The 22,803-nt window shown below is 33.5% G+C and overlaps 1 protein-coding gene across 5 annotated transcripts in view; it reads right to left on the reverse strand.

Moving 5' to 3' along the window:
* The window catches only part of AP-1mu (adaptor protein complex 1, mu subunit), a 35,234-nt gene extending 13,951 nt beyond the window's left edge, over positions 1-21,283 (reverse strand). The window contains exons 1-6 of one of the 5 annotated variants that reach the window (XM_076465592.1): positions 21,175-21,283; positions 16,741-16,791; positions 13,720-13,876; positions 8,211-8,278; positions 3,712-3,842; positions 2,875-3,019 (exon numbers count right to left, since the gene is read on the reverse strand). In XM_076465592.1, the coding sequence (XP_076321707.1) occupies positions 2,875-3,019; positions 3,712-3,842; positions 8,211-8,278; positions 13,720-13,876; positions 16,741-16,782 (543 nt within the window). In that variant the 5' untranslated portion in view covers positions 16,783-16,791; positions 21,175-21,283. Of the gene's footprint in view, positions 1-2,874; positions 3,020-3,711; positions 3,843-3,938; positions 3,978-8,210; positions 8,279-13,719; positions 13,877-16,740; positions 16,826-20,919 lie in introns of those variants that run through there. The other 4 variants (XM_076465582.1, XM_076465575.1, XM_076465602.1 and 1 more) reach the window with 4 other exon arrangements.
* Between the last annotated feature and the right edge of the window lie 1,520 nt (positions 21,284-22,803).

Consider the following 22,803-nt stretch of genomic DNA (forward strand, 5'->3'; position numbering starts at 1 on the left):
CCTTTTCTTGTCAAATTCACATTTAAACAGCTCTCTCACAGTACCAATTTTCATCCTTTTCTTGTCAAATTCACATTTAAACAGCTCTCTCACAGTACCAATTTCACCCTTTTCTTGTCAAATTCACATTTAAACAACTCTCTCACAGTACCAATTTCATCCTTTTCTTGTCAAATTCACATTTAAACAGCTCTCTCACAGTACCAATTTCATCCTTTTCTTGTCAAATTCACATTTAAACAGCTCTCTCACAGTACCAATTTCACCCTTTTCTTGTCAAATTCACATTTAAACAACTCTCTCACAGTACCAATTTCACCCTTTTCTTGACAAATTCACATTTAAACAGCTCTCTCACAGTACCAATTTCACCCTTTTCTTGTCAAATTCACATTTAAACAGCTCTCTCACAGTACCAATTTCACCCTTTTCTTGTCAAATTCACATTTAAACAGCTCTCTCACAGTACCAATTTCATCCTTTTCTTGTCAAATTCACATTTAAACAGCTCTCTCACAGTACCAATTTCACCCTTTTCTTGTCAAATTCACATTTAAACAACTCTCTCACAGTACCAATTTCATCCTTTTCTTGTCAAATTCACATTTAAACAGCTCTCTCACAGTACCAATTTCATCCTTTTCTTGTCAAATTCACATTTAAACAGCTCTCTCACAGTACCAATTTCACCCTTTTTTCTTGTCAAATTCACATTTAAACAACTCTCTCACAGTACCAATTTCATCCTTTTCTTGTCAAATTCACATTTAAACAGCTCTCTCACAGTACCAATTTCATCCTTTTCTTGTCAAATTCACATTTAAACAGCTCACTCACATTACCAATTTCATCCTTTTCTTGTCAAATTCACATTTAAACAGCTCTCTCACAGTACCACTTTCACCCTTTTCTTGTCAAATTCACATTTAAACAGCTCTCTCACAGTACCAATTTCATCCTTTTTTTGTCAAATTCACATTTAAACAGCCCTACTTCAGGCCACAGTTTGACCATGTCACCAGTTATACAGCCTTTTCAGATTTTTACCATATATTCTTACATTTCTGAATATGATCTACAAGAAAAATCAGGATGGTGTTCAACCTACTTTTTGTGTTGTAATTTTTTAAAGTATCCTCTGACTACATGTTGTTTACTTGAAAATAAACTTCACTTCAGGTGTTACTGTGTACAAATATATCCATACAATTTTGAAAAATACCTGTCAGAATGTTATGAATCCCACTGAAATATTCTAACCAGCCTTTCACAAAGTTAAATAATGAAGTTGTAAGAAACAAGAAAGAATTAATTCATTTCTGAACAAGTTTATTGACATAACTAGTTAGATCACATGGCAATGCAAATATATTGTGTATGCATTACAGTTATGCAGATATGGCTGAGTTTAAGATTCATAATATAGTAAATACAAAGGTAAATCAGACACAAAAAGCACAGTGCTACAACAGGGGATAACTGAGAAAGATTATAGTCATACCAAACTGCAATAATCATGACAATGAAATGTTTCAAAAACTGCTTTGGCGATAAATTAGCCTTAACATCATCAAATAAACATTGTTTTGTTCAGACAGCTTGAATAAATATCTGAACTTTGAGTTTGATTATGTTGAGATTACTTTGACTTAGAACATAGTGGCGAGCACTACTGCCTTGCACGGTAAGTGCACTTATGAGACAAAGAATATGTTGGAAAGGAATCAAGCTTTCATCTTTACGTGACCTTGCAGGCCATGAGAACAGTTCATTTATTGATTTATTCATAAATGACACCAACACATCTGAATGTTCATCTGATCTGTGTGTTATGTTTCCCACATACCATTCATGATCGTATATACATGCCACATATTTCCCTGGCTGATAACTGTCATTGTTATCATTCGACCCTATTTGAGCTTCTGCAGCATCACTTTCACTGCTACTACCAACAGTTACAACTGTGTACACATCATCACCTTCTCATACACAATTTGTTGGTAGAGTGGGGAATAAAACTATGATGTGACCTCATACCTGCCACAGTTGTGTTGTGTTTCAGACAATCTGATGGAACACACATGGTAACAACACTGATATCTTAAGATCATGTTCAGAGATGTAAGAATATATGGTAAAGGCTGATTAGAATATTTCAATGGGATTCATAAATTATTTCAAAATTGTATGGATATATTTGTACACAGTAACACACCTTAAGTGTTTTTTTTTCAAGTAAAAAACGTGTGGTCGGAGGATACTTTAAAAATTATAACTCAAAAAGTAGGTTGAACATCATCCTGATGTTTTTTGTAGATCATATTCAGAAATGTAAGAATATAGGGTAAAAATCTGAAAAGGCTGAATAACTGGTGACATGGTCAAACTGTGGCCTGAAGTAGGGCTATTTTTAGCTAAATAATAAAAAGTTGCATGCAGATACATTTTTTACAGGAGATCTAACAGACTTTTAATTATAACAATTACTGATTTATCAACTGATATGTTATAGGAAATTTGAAAAAACATTCAGCTTTGTATCATATTAAGTCTTAGAGCTATGTCTTATTAAATAAACCAATGTTTTTTACAATTTTGGGTTTTCGGGTGATTTTACAGCCTCACTGTGCAAATTCACCAAAAAAAAAAAAAAATTTTACAGGGCTGTAAATCAGACACTATTAGAGATATTGATCTAATCTTTGGCAATTTTTCATTATATTTGTAGATGAGCACATTTGAATTTTTTCAAGGCATTCTGAGGGAGTCTCCTGGACAATTTTCCAAAATCTGGATGATTTGACATGGAATGACCCACATATGTGTCAAAACTTTACAAACAAAAACCTGTCACCAGAGAGAATAACTCACCAAGAGGTTGACAGATTCAATTACATCTAGAAACACTTCATTCTTTCTATACTTGATTCCTTCTGACCTCCAGGATACAGCATTAGTAACGGCCATCGGTGGTCGAGCCTGGACTTCCATCTTATGACTTTCCTGAGTTATGTATCTGCAGGTAAGACAGACTCGTTTCATTGTTACAAAAATATTGTTCCTATCAACATTCATACTTTTTATACATTAAGGAAACAGGGGAACTGTGAGTTCAACAAAATAATTTATTATTTGTTTCCAGTATTTCCATGATGATACTGGTACAAAATAATATTAACCAAACAAACAATTCAACCCATTAACACATCTAGTAACTGATGATACTGGTACAAAATAATACTAACGAAACAAACAGTTCAACCCATTAACACATCTAGTAACTGAATTTTTTTTTATTTCATTGTAAGAGTTTGTTGCTTCACTTGCAATACTTATTTATTGCTTCTAATTAAGTTTTATATAAACCTGAATGCAAATATTAAAGTCTGTCCAGGGCAATAGACAAGTTCTATCAACCACTACTAGACAACAACTAGCCTGTAAAAACAACTGACAGTTATAACCCAAGTAGATGTTGGTATCTATATTTTAGTTGGAACCTTTAATGTAAAAGTAGAAGTGAACTGACCTATACTTTAATATTTAGCATTAATTTATGGATCAAACATTTCAAATAAATTATTACTTTCTTTATCATGAATTAAATAATAAATTCAGAAAAACATTTTCTGATAATCATTAAATTTCCAAAACCTTGCTTCAAATGTGAAAGAGTTATTTTTCATGAAACATAACTAATTCTCTCACTCCTGTAAGATCTTGCTGTCAGTAGTCTGTGGGTATCCAAAGTCCATCAGTTCATCAAGCAGTTCATATATTACCACAAAATTGTCACGTATGCTTTCTTCTTCAAGTTCCTTGAAGTATTCAATAAATACCTGCCATATAAATAGGATAAAATTTATTTATCACCATACAAAGTAATCTACATAAGAAAAAACATTCAATCAAAACATACCAGCACATTATTTCACCTTGTTATTAGAACAGAGGATCATCAGAACTTATTACAGATGGACTGCTAACAGAAATCGAGGTTATGCTGAACAAAAAAACAAATTATTTTCTGCTGATGGTCCTTAAACTTAAAGCTTTAAAAATATCATGTTATTGTAACAATTCATTTTAAAGTAACATATCACTGTAGAAATTCATTTAACTGTAAAATATTATTGTAACAATTCATTTTAAAGTAACATATCATCGTAATAAATTCCTTCAAAAGTAACACATTACTAACAATTCATTTAAAAGTGACATATTACTGTAACAATTCATTTAAAAGTAACATATTACTGTAGCAATTCATTTAAATGTAAAATATTACTGAAACAATTCATTTTAAAGTAACATATCACTGTAATAAATTCCTTCAAAAGTAACATATTACTGTAACAATTCATTTTAAAGTAACATTACTACAGACATTCATTTAAAAGTAACATTGTAAAATTCATTTACAAGTAACATATTACTGTAACAATTCATTTAAAAGTAACATTGCTGTAACAATTAATTTTAAAGTAACATATCATTGGAACAATTCATTTAAATGTAACATTACTGCAACAATTCATACAAAAGTAACATATCACTGTAATAATTCATTTAAAGGTAACATATTACTATAGAAATTCAAATAAAAGTAACATATTACTGTAGCAATTTATTTTAGAGTAATAAATTCATATTTAATTTTAAGGTGATATGTTAGTGCAACGATCAGAAAATAGAAACTCATTCCTTGTTAAAAAATACAAAAGTAACAAAACAACATTACACAATAATATAAAAAATTCATGAAACCAGAAACCTGTTGACATTTAGAAAGTAGACATTCTTTCTTAAATGACAGAGAAACAAGTTTACCTTCTAGAAGTACAAGTATTTTTTTTCTAACTTCATGACTAGGAACATATAACATGACAGGAACATTTGACCATCAAAACTACAATTAATGACCCACATGTTATTAACTAGCTAAACACGATCTTTAACACTGCATGTGAAAACATATATTGTATTTGAACTTGTATTATCAGTGTTATAAATAACAATTAACCCTTTCAAAACAGGTCACAGTCAAAGCTATGTCATCATGTTTGTTGACTTGAATTCAAAATTTTATTAAACTACTGTTTTATGAATTTATGTCAATAAGTTTGGAATCAAATTATACATTATAATTCAAACTTTAATGTTATATATAAATCAATTTCCTAATTTAAAAATAAATATTAAAAACACATCTAAATGTAGATTATAGTGAGTCAAGTGGTATATTGAATGCAGCACTGTTTATAATTATGTCTCTGCTGTCAAAATACTAAGTCTATAATTTAGTATAAATTATAAACTCAAATTACTAATACTGACAAGCTACATTATAAGATATGAATATCATATCTTTATTTTGCAGAAATGTGGCTTATATACTGAATCAGACATAGAGGCCTTGTTGAACTCTCTATTATTGAAATGGTTCCTTACATACACTTACTACAGTATATGACACATGAATAACCAACTGACAGCTTAGAATGTCCCCTTGTGGTTTTTTCAGCCATTTTAATCTGTAAAAAGGCTACCACATTCTTTCAAAAATAGTGAAATTCTATGGTATCAGTATAATTATTCATGATTTCTTTGTTTATTCAGCTGTATATAAAATAACCCTAAAAATGTTTTTTGATGTCTTCCATGTGTGAAAGTTTAAAAGGTCTAACAACCTATGTCCAGCAGCAACAGAGTTCAAAGGTTGTAGCAAGAAGAGATAATTGTTTTCTTTACTTCAAGATTTATTGTTCTATATTTTAAGAAAAATAAGTTTAATAATTTATTTCTAAATAATAATCTATATATTTACATACATATATATAATGTATAATAATTGAAATGTGACTGTATATTACAAAATACTAGTCCACTAAAAGACAGACAAGACATGGAAGACTAAAGGTCAGTTTTGTGTTACTGAAGACATGAGTGCATGTGCACTGTGACAATGCAAATTATGTAACGTTAGCTTAAGCATGACTAAAAGATAAGAATGATAGTAAATATAAACTGCTCAAACAAATTAAAGGAACAAGTGCATTTTCTTAAATCTCAGTGTTCCAAATGTGATATTTTTATCTTTTTGGGTAATTTGCCTCATTTCAGTTCCATCTGTATCCTTTTTTTAATGTGTGATGAATGGTAAAACATGGAGAAATAGAATTTTAAAAAAAAGATCCAATGTCACCAAAACTGATATCCCATATGAAATAATACTTTAAACAGTTTACATGCATTTATTCAAGAAATGTTTGAAACATTCAATATCTAGTGTGACTTCCATCGGCTGTGACACACTCCTGATTTAGCACACTTCAAGTTAGTCTATTGATGTCATCTTGAGGTATGGCAGGCCACTCTTCTACCGGGGCTTGTCAGAGTTCCTGTACATCCTGAGGAGGGTGCTGGTGTTGCCTCGACAACATATCCCAACAATGTTCAATCGGATTTAAATCTGGAGATCTGGTGGGCCATTCTAAAGTCTCTATTCCTTCCTCGTCAAAGAAGTCCATACATAGTCTGGCAACGTGGGCTCGCATGTTAACCTGCATGAGAATGAACCCATCACTGACAGCACCAGTAAAAGGCCTCACAATGGGTTCCAGAATTTCGTCTCTGTATCGTCGTGCATTCAGAGCACCCTTGTTAAGCATGAGTAAGTCTGTGTAACCACCAAAGCATATGCTTGCCCAGACCATTACAAAACCTCCTCCATAAGCGTTGACTTGCACAATGTTGCAAGTGGAAAATCGCTCTCCTCGGTGTCTATACACTCTCATACGTCCATCATCGTAAAACACAGTGAACCTGCTCTCTTCTGTCCACAGCACGGTGTTCCACTGATGAAGTTCCCAGTCCAGGTGCTGATGAGCAAACTCCAACCTGGCTGCACAGTGTCATGCTGTCAGAATAACGCCTCTTGCAAGTCATCTGGCTCTAAGGCATCCTTCATGCAGACAAATGCGACTGTTTGGGCTAACACATGGGTTCCAGTGGAATGCTGAAGGTCATTTTGCAGTGACCGAGTCATAGCTAGCCTGTCCAGCAGAATGGCAGTCACAAAATAGCCGTCCTCTCTGGCAGTTGTGCAGCAATGACGGCTTTGACCTGGTCTCCTGCCATAAAAGTTCATCTCCTGGTAGTGTCACCAAAGTCAATTGATGACACATGGTGACACACCAACGCGCTGTGTCACTCTCCTTTTGATCTAGCCATCCTCTAGAGAATGAGGTGGCCAGGGCAGTCCAGATGACGCCCAACTGCTTGGGTATACAAGATGAAGGTACACACTGACAAAACAAGCCCCAAAATATCCATGTTGGTGTTTGTTTGAGAATTAATGAGGAGTGCATAGTTTCACATAACAGCCTTATACAGGGTACCTGAGTTGTATTCTCCTTGAGTGAGGTGAGTTTCGTTTAAGTTGCTTCAAACTTCCCTCTCAAACTTAAAAAATACACTTGTAGATGAATGGATATGTTTTTCACATAAAAATTTATTTATGACAAAAATATACTGAAATATGTACTTTTTCCTTTAATATTTTTGAGCAGTATATACAATGAGACTTAAGTTACTTAGACTAAAAATTTGTAGTTTTATAATACGTAGTCATCTAGCATGAAAAAAGTATTATTTATATTTATATCCAAATATTTTTATGATTGTTACAATGTTGGTCAAATAATAGAACCACATATTTAGATTATATAAAATAACAATAAATATATTGTCTAACTGAAAACAAACATTTGAAAAATATTTAGAAGGCTCTAGAGGTTACATAAATAAAAACTGAGGTTTTTTGGATGAAGAATAGCTTTTTTTAAATCATGACATCAAATCACTTTGTACTCAGACTAGTAACAAAATAAATATTTCACAAACAAAACTTTAGTAAAAATATTTCAGTAAAAAATTGATTTCTCATGTACAAAACACTTGTAATCTTTACTAAACATCTACCAACTTTTGTGAAGATACACATGCTGTATCAAAAGTTGGAGTGCAAATACTTAACGTGTGCAAATGTGTAGATGACCTAGTGTACGTTATACTAAGCCTGTTCCAGAAGAAAGATAAATAAAATTAATGAAGAAATGTTATTAGTTTTATAATATAAACATGATAAAATAAATGTTTATCACTCCAGGAAGAGCTGGTGTTCTAGTGACTAAGCCTAGTCTTACTTGAACAATTTTGTGGAGGAATACAAACACAAGGGCAACATTGGAATTCTTCTTTGTAGTAGCAACCACTGCATCCAGTTAAGGAATCTATTATTACTTCTATAACTGATGAATTCCATCTACATAATTCTACAACTACCTTTCAGACCATTTTGAATATCACAAATTAAAGAGTCTTTCTGTGATAAAGCTTTGTCATTTATCATACATGGTTTTCATGTAACCAAACTTAATTGTAGGTAACTGTATAAAGTTCATTAGAAACACCATATCCTATCACTCTCATTTACTTAAAACAAAATATATCCAGTTGATGTTCTAAAAGTACAAACTATTTGATTGTCACGATGACAAAAATAGTTCAATGCTTATTTCTTCTTTGTATAAAAACATATTTAAAGTTACATAAAAATTAAATGTATTAAAATGTTAAACTGATGTCATGTTAACATTACTATAATCATTAGTCCTGTTTATAAAATTCACAATATGTTAGTCAGAGGAAGTTTTATTTAAGTATTAGCTGAACACATATTGAAAAGTGAAAAGATTGACTATAATTTAGCTGAATCAGTTCAAACTGTGTTTAAATTTAGTTCATCTGGTGTTTTATGGTACAAAGCAACCAGGCTTTATGCACTAAACATCCAGTAAAAAGTTAAAATTAAATTTAGTAAAATTCATAAAAGGAAGTTCAGGTAAAACAAAACAAAGTTTAAAAAACATAAATAGCATAAAACCAATGTTTACACCTAGTCTAGAGAATTAATTCAAGTTGTAAAGGATGTTTGTAGCATAATTGTAATTATCATAACTCACCAGGAAGACTAACAAGTAAGTACAATAAACCACCATCAGACACCTGAAGTTGGCCTTTTCAATCCTGGTTCCAAGTTATTTGATGTTATGAGTGTTTTCAGAAAGTAAAGTAATAAAAATTTTAAAATACTTGTAGCAAACTTTTAATAATAACTCACCAGGATGACTAACTGGTTGTTCAATGGCAGTGTTAGTCACCTGAAGTTGGCCTTTCCAGTCCCAGTTTCAAGTATTTTGAAGTTACAGCCATTTTCTAATTTCAAATCAGACTAGATGGAATGTGATTCTTAAAAGTGAATCACATTAAAAATGTCTAATGTATAAATTAAAAAACTTAAATAGCATTAAAAAGATTAATGGCCTTTAAAAAAGTAAAAACATTTCCAAGGTAGACAGTGTCACCATCACCAATAACACTGTCTAACATTATGAACAAACCTTAGGACAGAACATGTTTAAAATCCTGCCATTGTTGAGAGTCATAATGATGGCAAGAAAGTAAAATGTGGCTTATTGTGACCTGAGTGTTACACAAACTACACACTGATGCATCAGTTCCAGATAAAAGAAAATGATGAGTTAAAAAACTGTGACCAATGCATAGTCTAGTTAGATGAACTTCCTCTATCCAATCCTTATGGAAGCAAGGTGGCTAAAGTCCAATAGAGGGTTTTAATTGGAAGAGCTTGTTTTCGAGTTGCTCACTCCAAATTGACTGCGACAGGCACAGCGATGATAGTACCAGAGCAGATAGATTTAGCTGAGGTGTCAGCGAGCTCATTCCCGCAAATACTAATGTGGCCCGGTATCCATAAAAACTGGATAGAAGTAGATGTTAAAGAGAAATGGGCCAGTCAGTTTTGAATATTGGCAAGAACATGGTGTGAACTAATGTGAAGTGATTCCAGGGTGATCCACGGTGGAGTGCTGTCATTGGAACCAACACTGGATGGGTGAAAGAAGGTTGTTTGAATCGAGGAACCAAACAAGATGAGCATTAACCATCCTCTCTAAGGTCTTACAGAGACAGCTCGTCAAAGCAATTGTATGATAGTTTGAAGGAATCTTGGGATCCTTCCCAGGATTAGAGAAAGGTAGGACAATAGCCTGGCACCAGGCATCAGGAAAAACATTCTCCTGCCAGATCCAGTTAAAAACAATCAGACGAATATCAAGAGAAGCAGGAGATAGATGGTGCAGCATCTTGTAGTGTGCATCATCAGGTCTGACCAATGAACTGCCAAACCGATGGAGGGCCAGTTTGAGTTCCACCAGTGTAAAGGGACAATTATATTCATAAAGACAATCAGCTCGAAAGGAAAGAGGTGATCGCTCTGCCCAAGTCTTGATGGCTAAGAAGGTGAAGGAAGAAGCAGAAGTGCTAGACACCCGGCAAAAGACTTCACCTAGAGTATCGGTGATGCCCCGGATATCAGCTACTTCCTGACCATCAGAGAGCAAGATCAAGAGGAGGACAGAATTATATTGCCACTGACCTTTTGAATCTTGTCCCATGTGACTATGGAACTGGTGGTAGAAGATATGTTGGTTGTGAACTTAATTCAAGATTCCTTCTGACTTTGATGTCTCACCCACCTAACATGTGCACAAGCCTGCTGGAAAGTGATGCAGTTCGAGAGTTTGGGATATCTACAGAAAGTATCCAAGGCCCATTTTTGAGCATTCTGAAACATTTGCTCTAAAGGTTTGTCTGAAAAAGAATGTAGTATAAGAAAATGAGGTACAGGTGTTACAGATGTTGAAGATTGCTGCTCAGAATCTTCAAGATATGGTCATTTATCTATGGACTGTTTTTCACTGTTTTAATTAAGTTTTTATTTGGAGGATCCATAATAAACAAAATAAATTTTTCGGTGCCCATTGACCCCACCCACCATTGAACCTTATGAGGGGATGCACTACAATGTCAAACAAGGACACTGCAGCAATGCCAGGGTTTTGTGAGCACTATACCCAAACACTTGTTGAGAACATCCAACACTGGTACGTGGTTAACCCCAGCCCAAGTGGACCAGCCGACTGATCCAAGGGGGCCACCCCAAGGCTGCCGGTCTACAGGAATTTAAGGCCAAAGTGATGTTTCAGGGTTGGACCCTTCAACCACTAGGATCCTCTCCTCCCCTTTACAGGTCGCCATGCACGGTAGACATGTGGGTGGATGTTTAGATTCCAGAGGAGGTTAACTGAAAGAACAGAACCTTCCCTGGGAGGTCCCCTCACCATGTTACAGGAATCCGCACCGAGGGGTTAAATTTAGTCATAAAACCAACTGAATCAACTCAAACTGTGTTTAAATTTAGTTATTAAACCAACTGAATCAACTCATACTGTGTTTAAATTTAGTCATAAAACCAACTCAATCAACTCATACTGTGTTTAAATTTAGTCATAAAACAAATTGAATTAATTCAAACGGTGTTTAACTTTAGTCATAAAACCAACTGAATCAATTTAGAGACAGTATGAGTTGATAAAGAATGACAAAGTATGAGTTGACACAGTATGACAGTTAGTCATAAAACTTAAGCAACTCATACTGTGTTTAAATTTAGTCATAAAACCTAAGCAACTCATACTGTGTTTAAATTTAGTCATAAAACTAACTGAATAAACTCAAACTGTGTTTAAATTTAGTCATAAACCAACTGAATCAACTCATATCATGGTTTCAATGAACCTGTAGGGTAGTGAATCATCACATCATCATAGTGTCAATTATCCTCTAAGGTAATGAGTCATTACAATGATATAGCAAGTTCAATGATCTTGTAAGATAGTGAGTCATCACAATGATATAGTAAGTTCAATGATCTTGTAAGATAGTGAGTCATCACAATGATATAGTAGGTTCAATGATCTTGTAAGATAGGGAGTCATCACAATGATATAGTAAGTTCAATGATCTTGTAAGATTGAGTCATCACAATGATATAGTAAGTTCAGTGATCTTGTAAGATAGTGAGTCATTACAATGATATAGTAAGTTCAATGATCTTGTAAGATTGAGTCATCACAATGATATAGTAAATTCAATGATCTTGTAAGATAGTGAGTCATCACAATGATATAGTAAGTTCAGTGATCTTGTAAGATAGTGAGTCATCACAATGATATAGTAGGTTCAATGATCTTGTAAGATAGTGAGTCATCACAATGATATAGTAGGTTCAATGATCTTGTAAGATAGGGAGTCATCACAATGATATAGTAGTTTCAATGATCTTGTAAGATAGTGAGTCATCACAATGATATAGTAAGTTCAATGATCTTGTAAGATTGAGTCATCACAATGATATAGTAAGTTCAATGATCTTGTAAGATAGTGAGTCATCACAATGATATAGTAAGTTCAGTGATCTTGTAAGATAGTGAGTCATCACAATGATATAGTAGGTACAATGATCTTGTAAGATAGTGAGTCATCACAATGATATAGTAGGTCCAATGATCTTGTAAGATAGTGAGTCATCACAATGATATAGTAAGTTCAATGATCTTGTAAGATAGTGAGTCATCACAATGATATAGTAAGTTCAGTGATCTTGTAAGATAGTGAGTCATCACAATGATATAGTAAGTTCAGTGATCTTGTAAGATAGTGAGTCATCACAATGATATAGTAGGTTCAATGATCTTGTAAGATAATGAGTCATTACAATGATATAGTAAGTTCAGTGATCTTGTAAGATAGTGAGTCATCACAATGATATAGTAAGTTCAGTGATCTTGTAAGATAGTGAGTCATCACAATGATATAGTAGGTTCAATGATCTTGTAAGATAGTGAGTCATCACAATGATATAGTAGGTTCAATGATCTTGTAAGATAGTGAGTCATCACAATGATATAGTAAGTTCAATGGTCTTGTAAGATAGTGAGTCATTACAATGATATAGTAAGTTCAATGATCTTGTAAGATAGTGAGTCATCACAATGATATAGTAGGTTCAATGATCTTGTAAGATAGTGAGTCATCACAATGATATAGTAGGTTCAATGATCTTGTAAGATAGTGAGTCATCACAATGATATAGTAAATTCAATGATCTTGTAAGATAGTGAGTCATCACAATGATATAGTAAGTTCAATGATCTTGTAAGATTGAGTCATCACAATGATATAGTAAGTTCAATGATCTTGTAAGATAGTGAGTCATCACAATGATATAGTAAGTTCAGTGATCTTGTAAGATAGTGAGTCATTACAATGATATAGTAAGTTCAATGATCTTGTAAGATTGAGTCATCACAATGATATAGTAAGTTCAATGATCTTGTAAGATAGTGAGTCATCACAATGATATAGTAGGTTCAATGATCTTGTAAGATAGTGAGTCATCACAATGATATAGTAGGTTCAATGATCTTGTAAGATAGGGAGTCATCACAATGATATAGTAAGTTCAATGATCTTGTAAGATTGAGTCATCACAATGATATAGTAAGTTCAGTGATCTTGTAAGATAGTGAGTCATTACAATGATATAGTAAGTTCAATGATCTTGTAAGATTGAGTCATCACAATGATATAGTAAGTTCAATGATCTTGTAAGATAGTGAGTCATCACAATGATATAGTAGGTTCAATGATCTTGTAAGATAGTGAGTCATCACAATGATATAGTAGGTTCAATGATCTTGTAAGATAGTGAGTCAACCAAAAGGATACAATAAAGATTATTAAACTTGATATACATATATGTTAATCCACTCTGTGTCAGGATGGGACTAATGCAGCCTTCCTCTTCTTTCTCCATTATAAGAGGCATGAATTTGTCAATCAGTGACATATCGATATCCCCTCGATAATTACGTGATATTAAGACCTAGAGAAAGAATTTATAACAGTTACAACTAGTACTTAATATAGGAATAAAAGAAGAACAGAATATAAAAACAAAGGTGTAATACAAAATCATAACTGAGTTACAATCTTGGTGTGACACATTGTGTTTTTCTTGTCAATTCAAGGTTTTGATAATGTTCAAATCAATGGTTATAACAAATGAAATTTCATTAGCTACTGTTGCCTGGTAAAGTTAATATAAACATGACATGATTTGCAAGATAAATAAACCATAAAACAACTGTTACTTTATGAACTGGTCTATATCATAAAATAAAAATTCTTACTTCATGTCCTCATATATATATATATCTACAGTCTGTTTTACCACAAAGGTGTTTGTTGTATATCAGCCAGCTCTGGTGTACTATTAATATATTTCGATAAAGTACAGTGTGGTTGGAGTACTATTAATATAACACTCAACAAGTACAGTGTGGTTGGTGTACTGTTAATATAACACTCAACAAGTACAATGTGGTTAGTGTACTATTAGTATAACACTCAACAAGTACAGTGTGGTTGGAGTACTGTTAATATAACACTCAACAAGTACAGTGTGATTGGTTTACTGTTAATATAACACTCAACAAGTACAGTGTGATTGGTGTACTGTTAATATAACACTCAACAAGTACAGTGGTTGGTGTAGTATTAATATAACACACAACAAGTACAGTGTGGTTGGTGTACTATTAATATTACACTGAACAAGTACAGTGTGGTTGGTGTACTGTTAATATAACACTCAACAAGTACAGTGGTTGGTGTAGTATTAATATAACACACAACAAGTACAGTGTGGTTGGTGTACTGTTAATATAACACTCAACAAGTACAGTTGTTGGTGTAGTATTAATATAACACTGAACAAGTACAGTGTGGTTGGTGTACTGTTAATATAACACTCAACAAGTACAGTGGTTGGTGTACTATTAATATAACACACAACAAGTACAATGTGGTTGGTGTACTATTAATATTACACTGAACAAGTACAGTGTGGTTGGTGTACTGTTAATATAACACTCAACAAGTACAGTGGTTGGTGTAGTATTAATATAACACACAACAAGTACAGTGTGGTTGGTGTACTGTTAATATAACACTCAACAAGTACAGTGGTTGGTGTAGTATTAATATAACACACAACAAGTACAGTGTGATTGGTGTACTGTTAATATAACACCCAACAAGTACAGTTGTTGGTGTAGTATTAATATAACACACAACAAGTACAGTGTGGTTGGTGTACTATTAATATTACACTGAACAAGTACAGTGTGATTGGTGTACTGTTAATATAACACTCAACAAGTACAGTGGTTGGTGTACTGTTAATATAACACCCAACAAGTACAGTTGTTGGTGTAGTATTAATATAACACACAACAAGTACAGTGTGGTTGGTGTACTATTAATATTACACTGAACAAGTACAGTGTGATTGGTGTACTGTTAATATAACACTCAACAAGTACAGTGGTTGGTGTACTGTTAATATAACACTCAACAAGTACAGTGTGATTGGTGTACTGTTATTATAACACTCAACAAGTACAGTGGTTGGTGTACTGTTAATATAACACTCAACAAGTACAGTTGTTGGTGTAGTATTAATATTACACTGAACAAGTACAGTGTGATTGGTGTACTGTTAATATAACACTCAACAAGTACAGTTGTTGGTGTAGTATTAATATAACACAACAAGTACAGTGTGGTTGGTGTACTGTTAATATAACACTCAACAAGTACAGTTGTTGGTGTAGTATTAATATAACACACAACAAGTACAGTGTGGTTGGTGTACTATTAATATTACACTGAACAAGTACAGTGTGATTGGTGTACTGTTAATATAACACTCAACAAGTACAGTGGTTGGTGTACTGTTAATATAACACTCAACAAGTACAGTGTGATTGGTGTACTGTTATTATAACACTCAACAAGTACAGTGGTTGGTGTACTGTTAATATAACACTCAACAAGTACAGTTGTTGGTGTAGTATTAATATTACACTGAACAAGTACAGTGTGATTGGTGTACTGTTAATATAACACTCAACAAGTACAGTTGTTGGTGTAGTATTAATATAACACAACAAGTACAGTGTGGTTGGTGTACTGTTAATATAACACTCAACAAGTACAGTTGTTGGTGTAGTATTAATATAACACTGAACAAGTACAGTGTGGTTGGTGTAGTATTAATATAACACTGAACAAGTACAGTGGTTGGTGTACTATTAATATAACACTCAACAAGTACAGTTGTTGGTGTAGTATTAATATAACACTGAACAAGTACAGTGTGATTGGTGTACTGTTAATATAACACTCAAGTACAGTGGTTGGTGTACTATTAGTATAACACTGAACAAGTACAGTGTGGTTGGTGTACTGTTAATATAACACTCAACAAGTACAGTGGTTGGTGTACTATTAGTATAACACTGAACAAGTACAGTGTGGTTGGTGTACTGTTAATATAACACTCAACAAGTACAGTGGTTGGTGTAGTATTAATATAACACTCAACAAGTACAGTGTGATTGGTGTACTGTTAATATAACACTCAACAAGTACAGTGTGGTTGGTGTAGTATTAATATAACACTCAACATGTACAGTGTGGTTGGATGTATTATTAACATATATTCTTCTTACTGTTAACATCCTCTGTGAACTAAATAAAGATCTTAGTGCTTCAAATATAAGGTTTGAAACTACAACAATTATTTACATTTATACTTCATGAAGTTATAAAATACGTGTGTAGTTCTAACCATGTTATCATAAGTAATGTTAGTATATCTCTAACTAGTTCATTACAGCTCACCTTTCCTTTCAGGTCAAGTATATAAATTGCAGAAGCTGACATTCTGTAAAACTGTAATAAAATCACACTTTTTAGACTCTCAATTCTGGAAAAGAAAAAAAAGTTAAAGTGTTACTCCACCAATAAACAATTATAATTAATGTAAATATGGACAGCACATTGTTATGGAGAGAGTGTGCATCAAACAAGGTACAACTCTAAATATTAACAAAGTATTCTATATAAAATATTTGAGAGTTAGCTTTTGTTAAACATTACTCAAGCCTTGCTTTTTATAGTCTACTAAACTACTGAAAGAGATTAGTGAGGAAAATAAAGATACGTAGGTGAACTTCTGCTATAAGTTAACTGTATATATACATGTACACATTAAAATTAGAAGTTTAACACGTGCCTGGCTCCCTGATTAATAATCACCCTAACCAAATACCAATAAAAAAAACACATAGCTAATAATGTGGACAGCTTCTCGGCCAATAGACTTTCTAAATACATAACTAAAATGTTCTAATAGAGTTGGTGCTATTGTGAAAAAGAACAGTAAATCAGTTTTAACTTAATAATGAGAAGTTAGTTTTTATGGCATGGAAACCAGAAATGGTTTTGGTATGATTGATGATAAATCAGAAAAATATTTATCAACTTAAAAGGAAGAAGTTATTGTACCTACATACAAGAGTGGTGTAAGGTCTCATCTGTGATTGTTCACCTAACTACATGCGAAACCTTGACAACATTGTATAAAATAGTTGGATTGGATTATAGTAACCTGAGTTGTAGACTTTCATGTCATCATCTGGAGTTTGAAAGTCTAGATGGAACCTTCTTCCAGTGTTCTAACTACCTGTGACCACATTTACACACTGGTCTGTGAAACGTTACAATTCCAGATGACAAACTTACAATATATAAAATATAACTTGTGGAATATTGTAGACACATCAACTATGAACCTAAAGTATGTAACATGTAAACCCTGTTTATGTAACACTATAGGTCACACAGAATAATAGCCAACAGAGCAGACAATGTGTAGGAAAGAAAAGCTCATAAATTAGGTAAACAATTGTTTCTCTCCTTTCATACACATATTTCACTTGTTAATTTTAGTCCTAACTAAAGAAAACATATCAGCTTTTCCAACACAAACAGTGTGTAGGGGTTTGTTTAAGAGAAAACAAAACAAAATTGCTTTAAGAAGCAACAAGGTCAATCTCAGACCAACACAGGTCAGACTCTCCACTTCACACGCAAGTCAACTTCCATGAGGACATTTACGGAGACCACTGGATCTACATCAAGAAAGAGTAGAGACCTGTGATGAAATGGGGCTGCTCATATTCTTCAAGGAAGAGTGGAGACCTGTGTTGAAACAGGGCTGCTCATATTCTTCAAGGAAGAGTGAAGACCTGTGATGAAACAGGGCTGCTCATATTCTTCAAGGAAGAGTAGAAACCTGTGATGAAACAGGACTGCTCATATTCTTCAAGGAAGAGTGCAGACCTGTGATGAAACAGGGCTGCTCATATTCTTCAAGGAAGAGTGGAGACCTGTGATGAAACAGGGCTGCTCATATTCTTCAAGGAATAGTGAAGACATGTGATGAAACAAGGCTGCTCATATTCTTCAAGGAAGAGTAGAGACCAGTGACAAAACAGGGCTGCTCATATTCTTCAAGGAAGAGTGGAGACCTGTGATGAAACAGGACTGCTCATATTCTTCAAGGAAGAGTGCAGACCTGTGATGAAACAGGGCTGCTCATATTCTTCAAGGAAGAGTGGAGACCTGTGATGAAACAGGGCTGCTCATATTCTTCAAGGAATAGTGAAGACATGTGATGAAACAAGGCTGCTCATATTCTTCAAGGAAGAGTAGAGACCAGTGACAAAACAGGGCTGCTCATATTCTTCAAGGAAGAGTGGAGACCTGTGATGAAACAGGGCTGCTCATATTCTTCAAGGAATAGTGAAGACGTGATGAAACAAGGCTGCTCATATTCTTCAAGGAAGAGTAGAGACCAGTGACAAAACAGGGCTGCTCATATTCTTCAAGGAAGAGTGGAGACCTATGATGAAACAGGGCTGCTCATATTCTTCAAGGAAGAGTGGAGACCTGTGATGAAACAGGGCTGCTCATATTCAAGGAAGAGTGGAGACCTGTGATGAAACAGGACTGCTCATATTCTTCAAGAAAGAGTGAAGACCTGTGATTAAACAGGACTACTCATATTCTTCAAGGAAGAGTGGAGACCTGTGATGAAACAGGACTGCTCATATTATTCAAGGAAGAGTAGAGACCTGTGATGAAACAGGGCTGCTCATATTCTTCAAGGAAGAGTGAAGACCTGTGATGAAACAGGGCTGCTCATATTCTTCAAGGAAAAGTGAAGACCTGTGATGAAACGGAGCTGCTCATATTCTTCAAGGAAGAGTAGAGACCTATGATGAAACAGGACTACTCATATTCTTCAAGGAAGAGTAGAGACCTGTGATGAAACAGGGCTGCTCATATTCTTCAAGGAAGAGTGGAGACCTGTGATGAAACAGGGCTGCTCATATTCTTCAAGGAAGAGTGGAGACCTGTGATGAAACAGGGTTGCTCATATTCTTCAAGGAAGAGTGGAGACCTGTGATGAAACAGGACTGCTCATATTCTTCAAGGAATAGTGGAGACCTGTGATGAAACAGGACTGCTCATATTCTTCAAGGAAGAGTGGAGACCTGTGATGAAACAGGACTGCTCGTATTCTTCAAGGAAGAGTAGAGACCTGTGATAAAACAGGACTGCTCATATTCTTCAAGGAAGAGTAGAGACCTGTGATAAAACAGGTCTGCTTATATTCTTCAAGGAAGAGTAGAGACCTGTGATGAAACGGGGCTGCTCATATTCTTCAACATACATGGACACCAACTTCAAATACCATTACCAACTCGTTTATTATCACATTAGCAGTACCAGATGTTTGATTTATCACAATGGCTTCTGGAGTTTAACAGTTATCTTGTGTAACCATCAGATAAGCGTGTTGTATAACTTAGGGTGTGATAAGGAATGTTTCTCTGTCCTGGTGCAAGTGTTTTCACTTCCCTGGAGAATTTATGGTTCCATTTTTCAAACAGCTATAATATATCCTTATAGCTGTAAGACTTGCTGTAACAACACTGCCCTGGAGAATAGTTCAGCAAAATTCACCAAATGTGTTGTTCACAGCTGTGGTGACAAGTTACTGTATTAACACATACAAACCTTTCTTATAAAAGTTATGTTTGAACAAAGTTGGAAATGTATTCTTATTTGTTTCATGAATATAAAATATTACTTAAAAACAATTATCCATCATATTGCATGTCATATGCTGAAGATTATGTGATATTTTTTTTACTTGTTCACGTGTTTTACATGTAGTACAGTAGTGGCACAGGTCGTTTTTTTAAATATTTCTTCAACATTTTACATGAGTCGCACATCCAATACTGTGATACTTAAAACTAAGGTTTGAGTATTTAGAGATCTTATTTCACTATGTAAACACAGCCAACTGAGATGTTTAAGTTAATATCTACATTAAATATGTTGTATTTCAGAATTTGTTGAATTATTGAAGGAAATTGTTGTTGTAGTAGGTTGTCATATAAAACTGTGTACCTCATTTTTAAGACTGATAAACTTATCAGCTGTAGTACAACTAGTAGAGCTATGTTTCTACATAGCCTTCGCTATCACTAAGAGAAGCACATACTTAGTGTTATTTTTACTGAAACTTCAGTGTTGTTATTCTGACACATCATATATTCTCAACCTCAGAAGAAGGTCCCAACATTCCACGTCAATTTGTTACCTGTGTTGGAAGCTTAAATAGGCAACATGTAATACAGGAAGAAAAATGTATTTAAAAATGAAATTTCATAGCAGATTTTCTTTCAAATTTTCCATTTAGTAATGATGGAAATTCAAATAAAAACTAGTATCAAAAGTACAACCACCACACAACATACTATATATTAATAAATTACGTAGTTTATAAACTTATACTAAGTTACATTTACATTTATTTATCGTTTAGTTTTAAAAATTACAGTTATGTACTCTTTATTAACATAAATTGCATGTCAAAATTAACATGAAAGTTAGAGATTTCTTCATTACCATAATTCAGAAAAAATATCTATATTAACTTACAATTAATATCATTCGTCGGCAATAACTTCAACTGAAAATTCATTTCAGCAACAACATAAACACTGAAAAATATGTTTTATAACCCCACCAACTAATTCTCGAGCCTAGACCAAATACTAAGTAACACTAAACTACTGGTACAAGTACTGTGTTACTACGACAAGTATTATCTGTTCATGAAACAACAGAGGATGAACATTTTTATTCCTACAATTAAATTGAACTAATTCAAAAAAATATTTTTTTCTTTTTTACCTGCTAATAAAGCCGACGTAGTTTAACTTTTATCAGACTCGACTCACTCCCAAATGTAACCAGAAAATGTCCATCTAGTAGCAGGTTTTCTTTTACTATTGTAAAAAATAAAATAAAAACATGGCATATAATTGATAGAGAGAAAAACGTAAAAAATCTGCTGGTCGAAACCAATTTTAGTGAATAAAGTATTTATTTTAAGCGACATTTTAATACGCTCTTTAAACTATGTTATTTTGGACTGTAAGACAACACAAATGTTTGTGTGTCTGTGCGAATTCAAGAACACAACTTTTCTATATTAACTATCTCCAGGCGATTTTAGTAAAAAAAACGTCGAAAGAGTGTCGAATAATTCATTTTTCAACATTTGTATCTCTCTTCACAGTTCAAATTATTTCAAGTAATCTATAAGTAGAAGTAATTAAAAATCAACCATGTGCTCCACAACTTTTGTATTTCACAAAGAACAAAAGATTTGTATATATACTACAGTTACAGTGTTAAGTCAAACCAAAATTCTTTTTAAGTGTTTTACAACTCTGGATTACCTAATTCATTGGTCACTTCTGTTAAATACATCTAAAAAGATTTATCTCCAGTTTACACTAACTTGTACATATTTGGGTACCATCCCTGTAATAGCGAGTTTTTATTCGTTTGAGAACAAAGCCACAATCATGCTATCAATTATGTTCACCTCGAGGAATCGAACTCCAGATTGTAGCATTGTAAGTTTATAAACATACCGCTGTTATAACCAGCACTCATATAAAGAATCTGAAACAAAAGCTTGACCAACAAGAATAATGTTTGTGAAATAGCCCCTGTCATGTTTTACCCCGAGAATTCATGTAAATTTATAATTGTCTATGCTTCATTAATAAGGATATTAATTAAATGTAGAACGTATATAAACTTCTTTGAAAATTTACCTGAATGTACTGAAGAACAAACATTTCTTCTAGTTATAGAAAGGTAAAATCTGTCCGTTTTTGAGTTTGTACTTTTGTACAGGTAATCAAACTTGCTCACACTAACTCCCTTTGTAGTTAAACGCAAAGCTACATCATGGACTATCAGTGATCTGCCCATTACACCATGGAAACACAGTTTCTAACGTTGTAAATCCACAAACATACCACTATGCCACGGTAGAGCAGAGGTAGTCAAAGTGTATCTGTGGTATACATAGGAAAGGAGCTGAACATTTATTGGATAGGACTACTAAATAACTGAATATTTCTTCAAGAAATCGATTAAAAAGCTTAATTAAGCAATGTTCTCCCTGTCTGATTCTCTAGCTACTAACACATATTATTTACGTTGATAATAGTAAAGGAAAAAGGTAACTTAACTTAAAATCAACTTAATGACTTTCTTAATTGTCAGTTATATGAAACTTGTTCATATTCAGAATAAATATTATACAATAAGATAGAAACACAACGCATATTTATATACTATACTTTCATGTCTTTTCTAGCTCGGACTTCTCATAAATTGACAATTAACTTTAATCCAATAAAATTTAAGTTTGTGCTGGTGTAACTACGTTCACTTACACATGATACAAGTATCATAATAATTTGATTGTGAAAGGTACAAAAGCACTCTTAACACCGAATT

The sequence above is a fragment of the Tachypleus tridentatus genome, chromosome 1 (genome assembly GCF_004210375.1).
Source record: "Tachypleus tridentatus isolate NWPU-2018 chromosome 1, ASM421037v1, whole genome shotgun sequence".
In the NCBI taxonomy this organism is placed as follows: domain Eukaryota; kingdom Metazoa; phylum Arthropoda; class Merostomata; order Xiphosura; family Limulidae; genus Tachypleus; species Tachypleus tridentatus.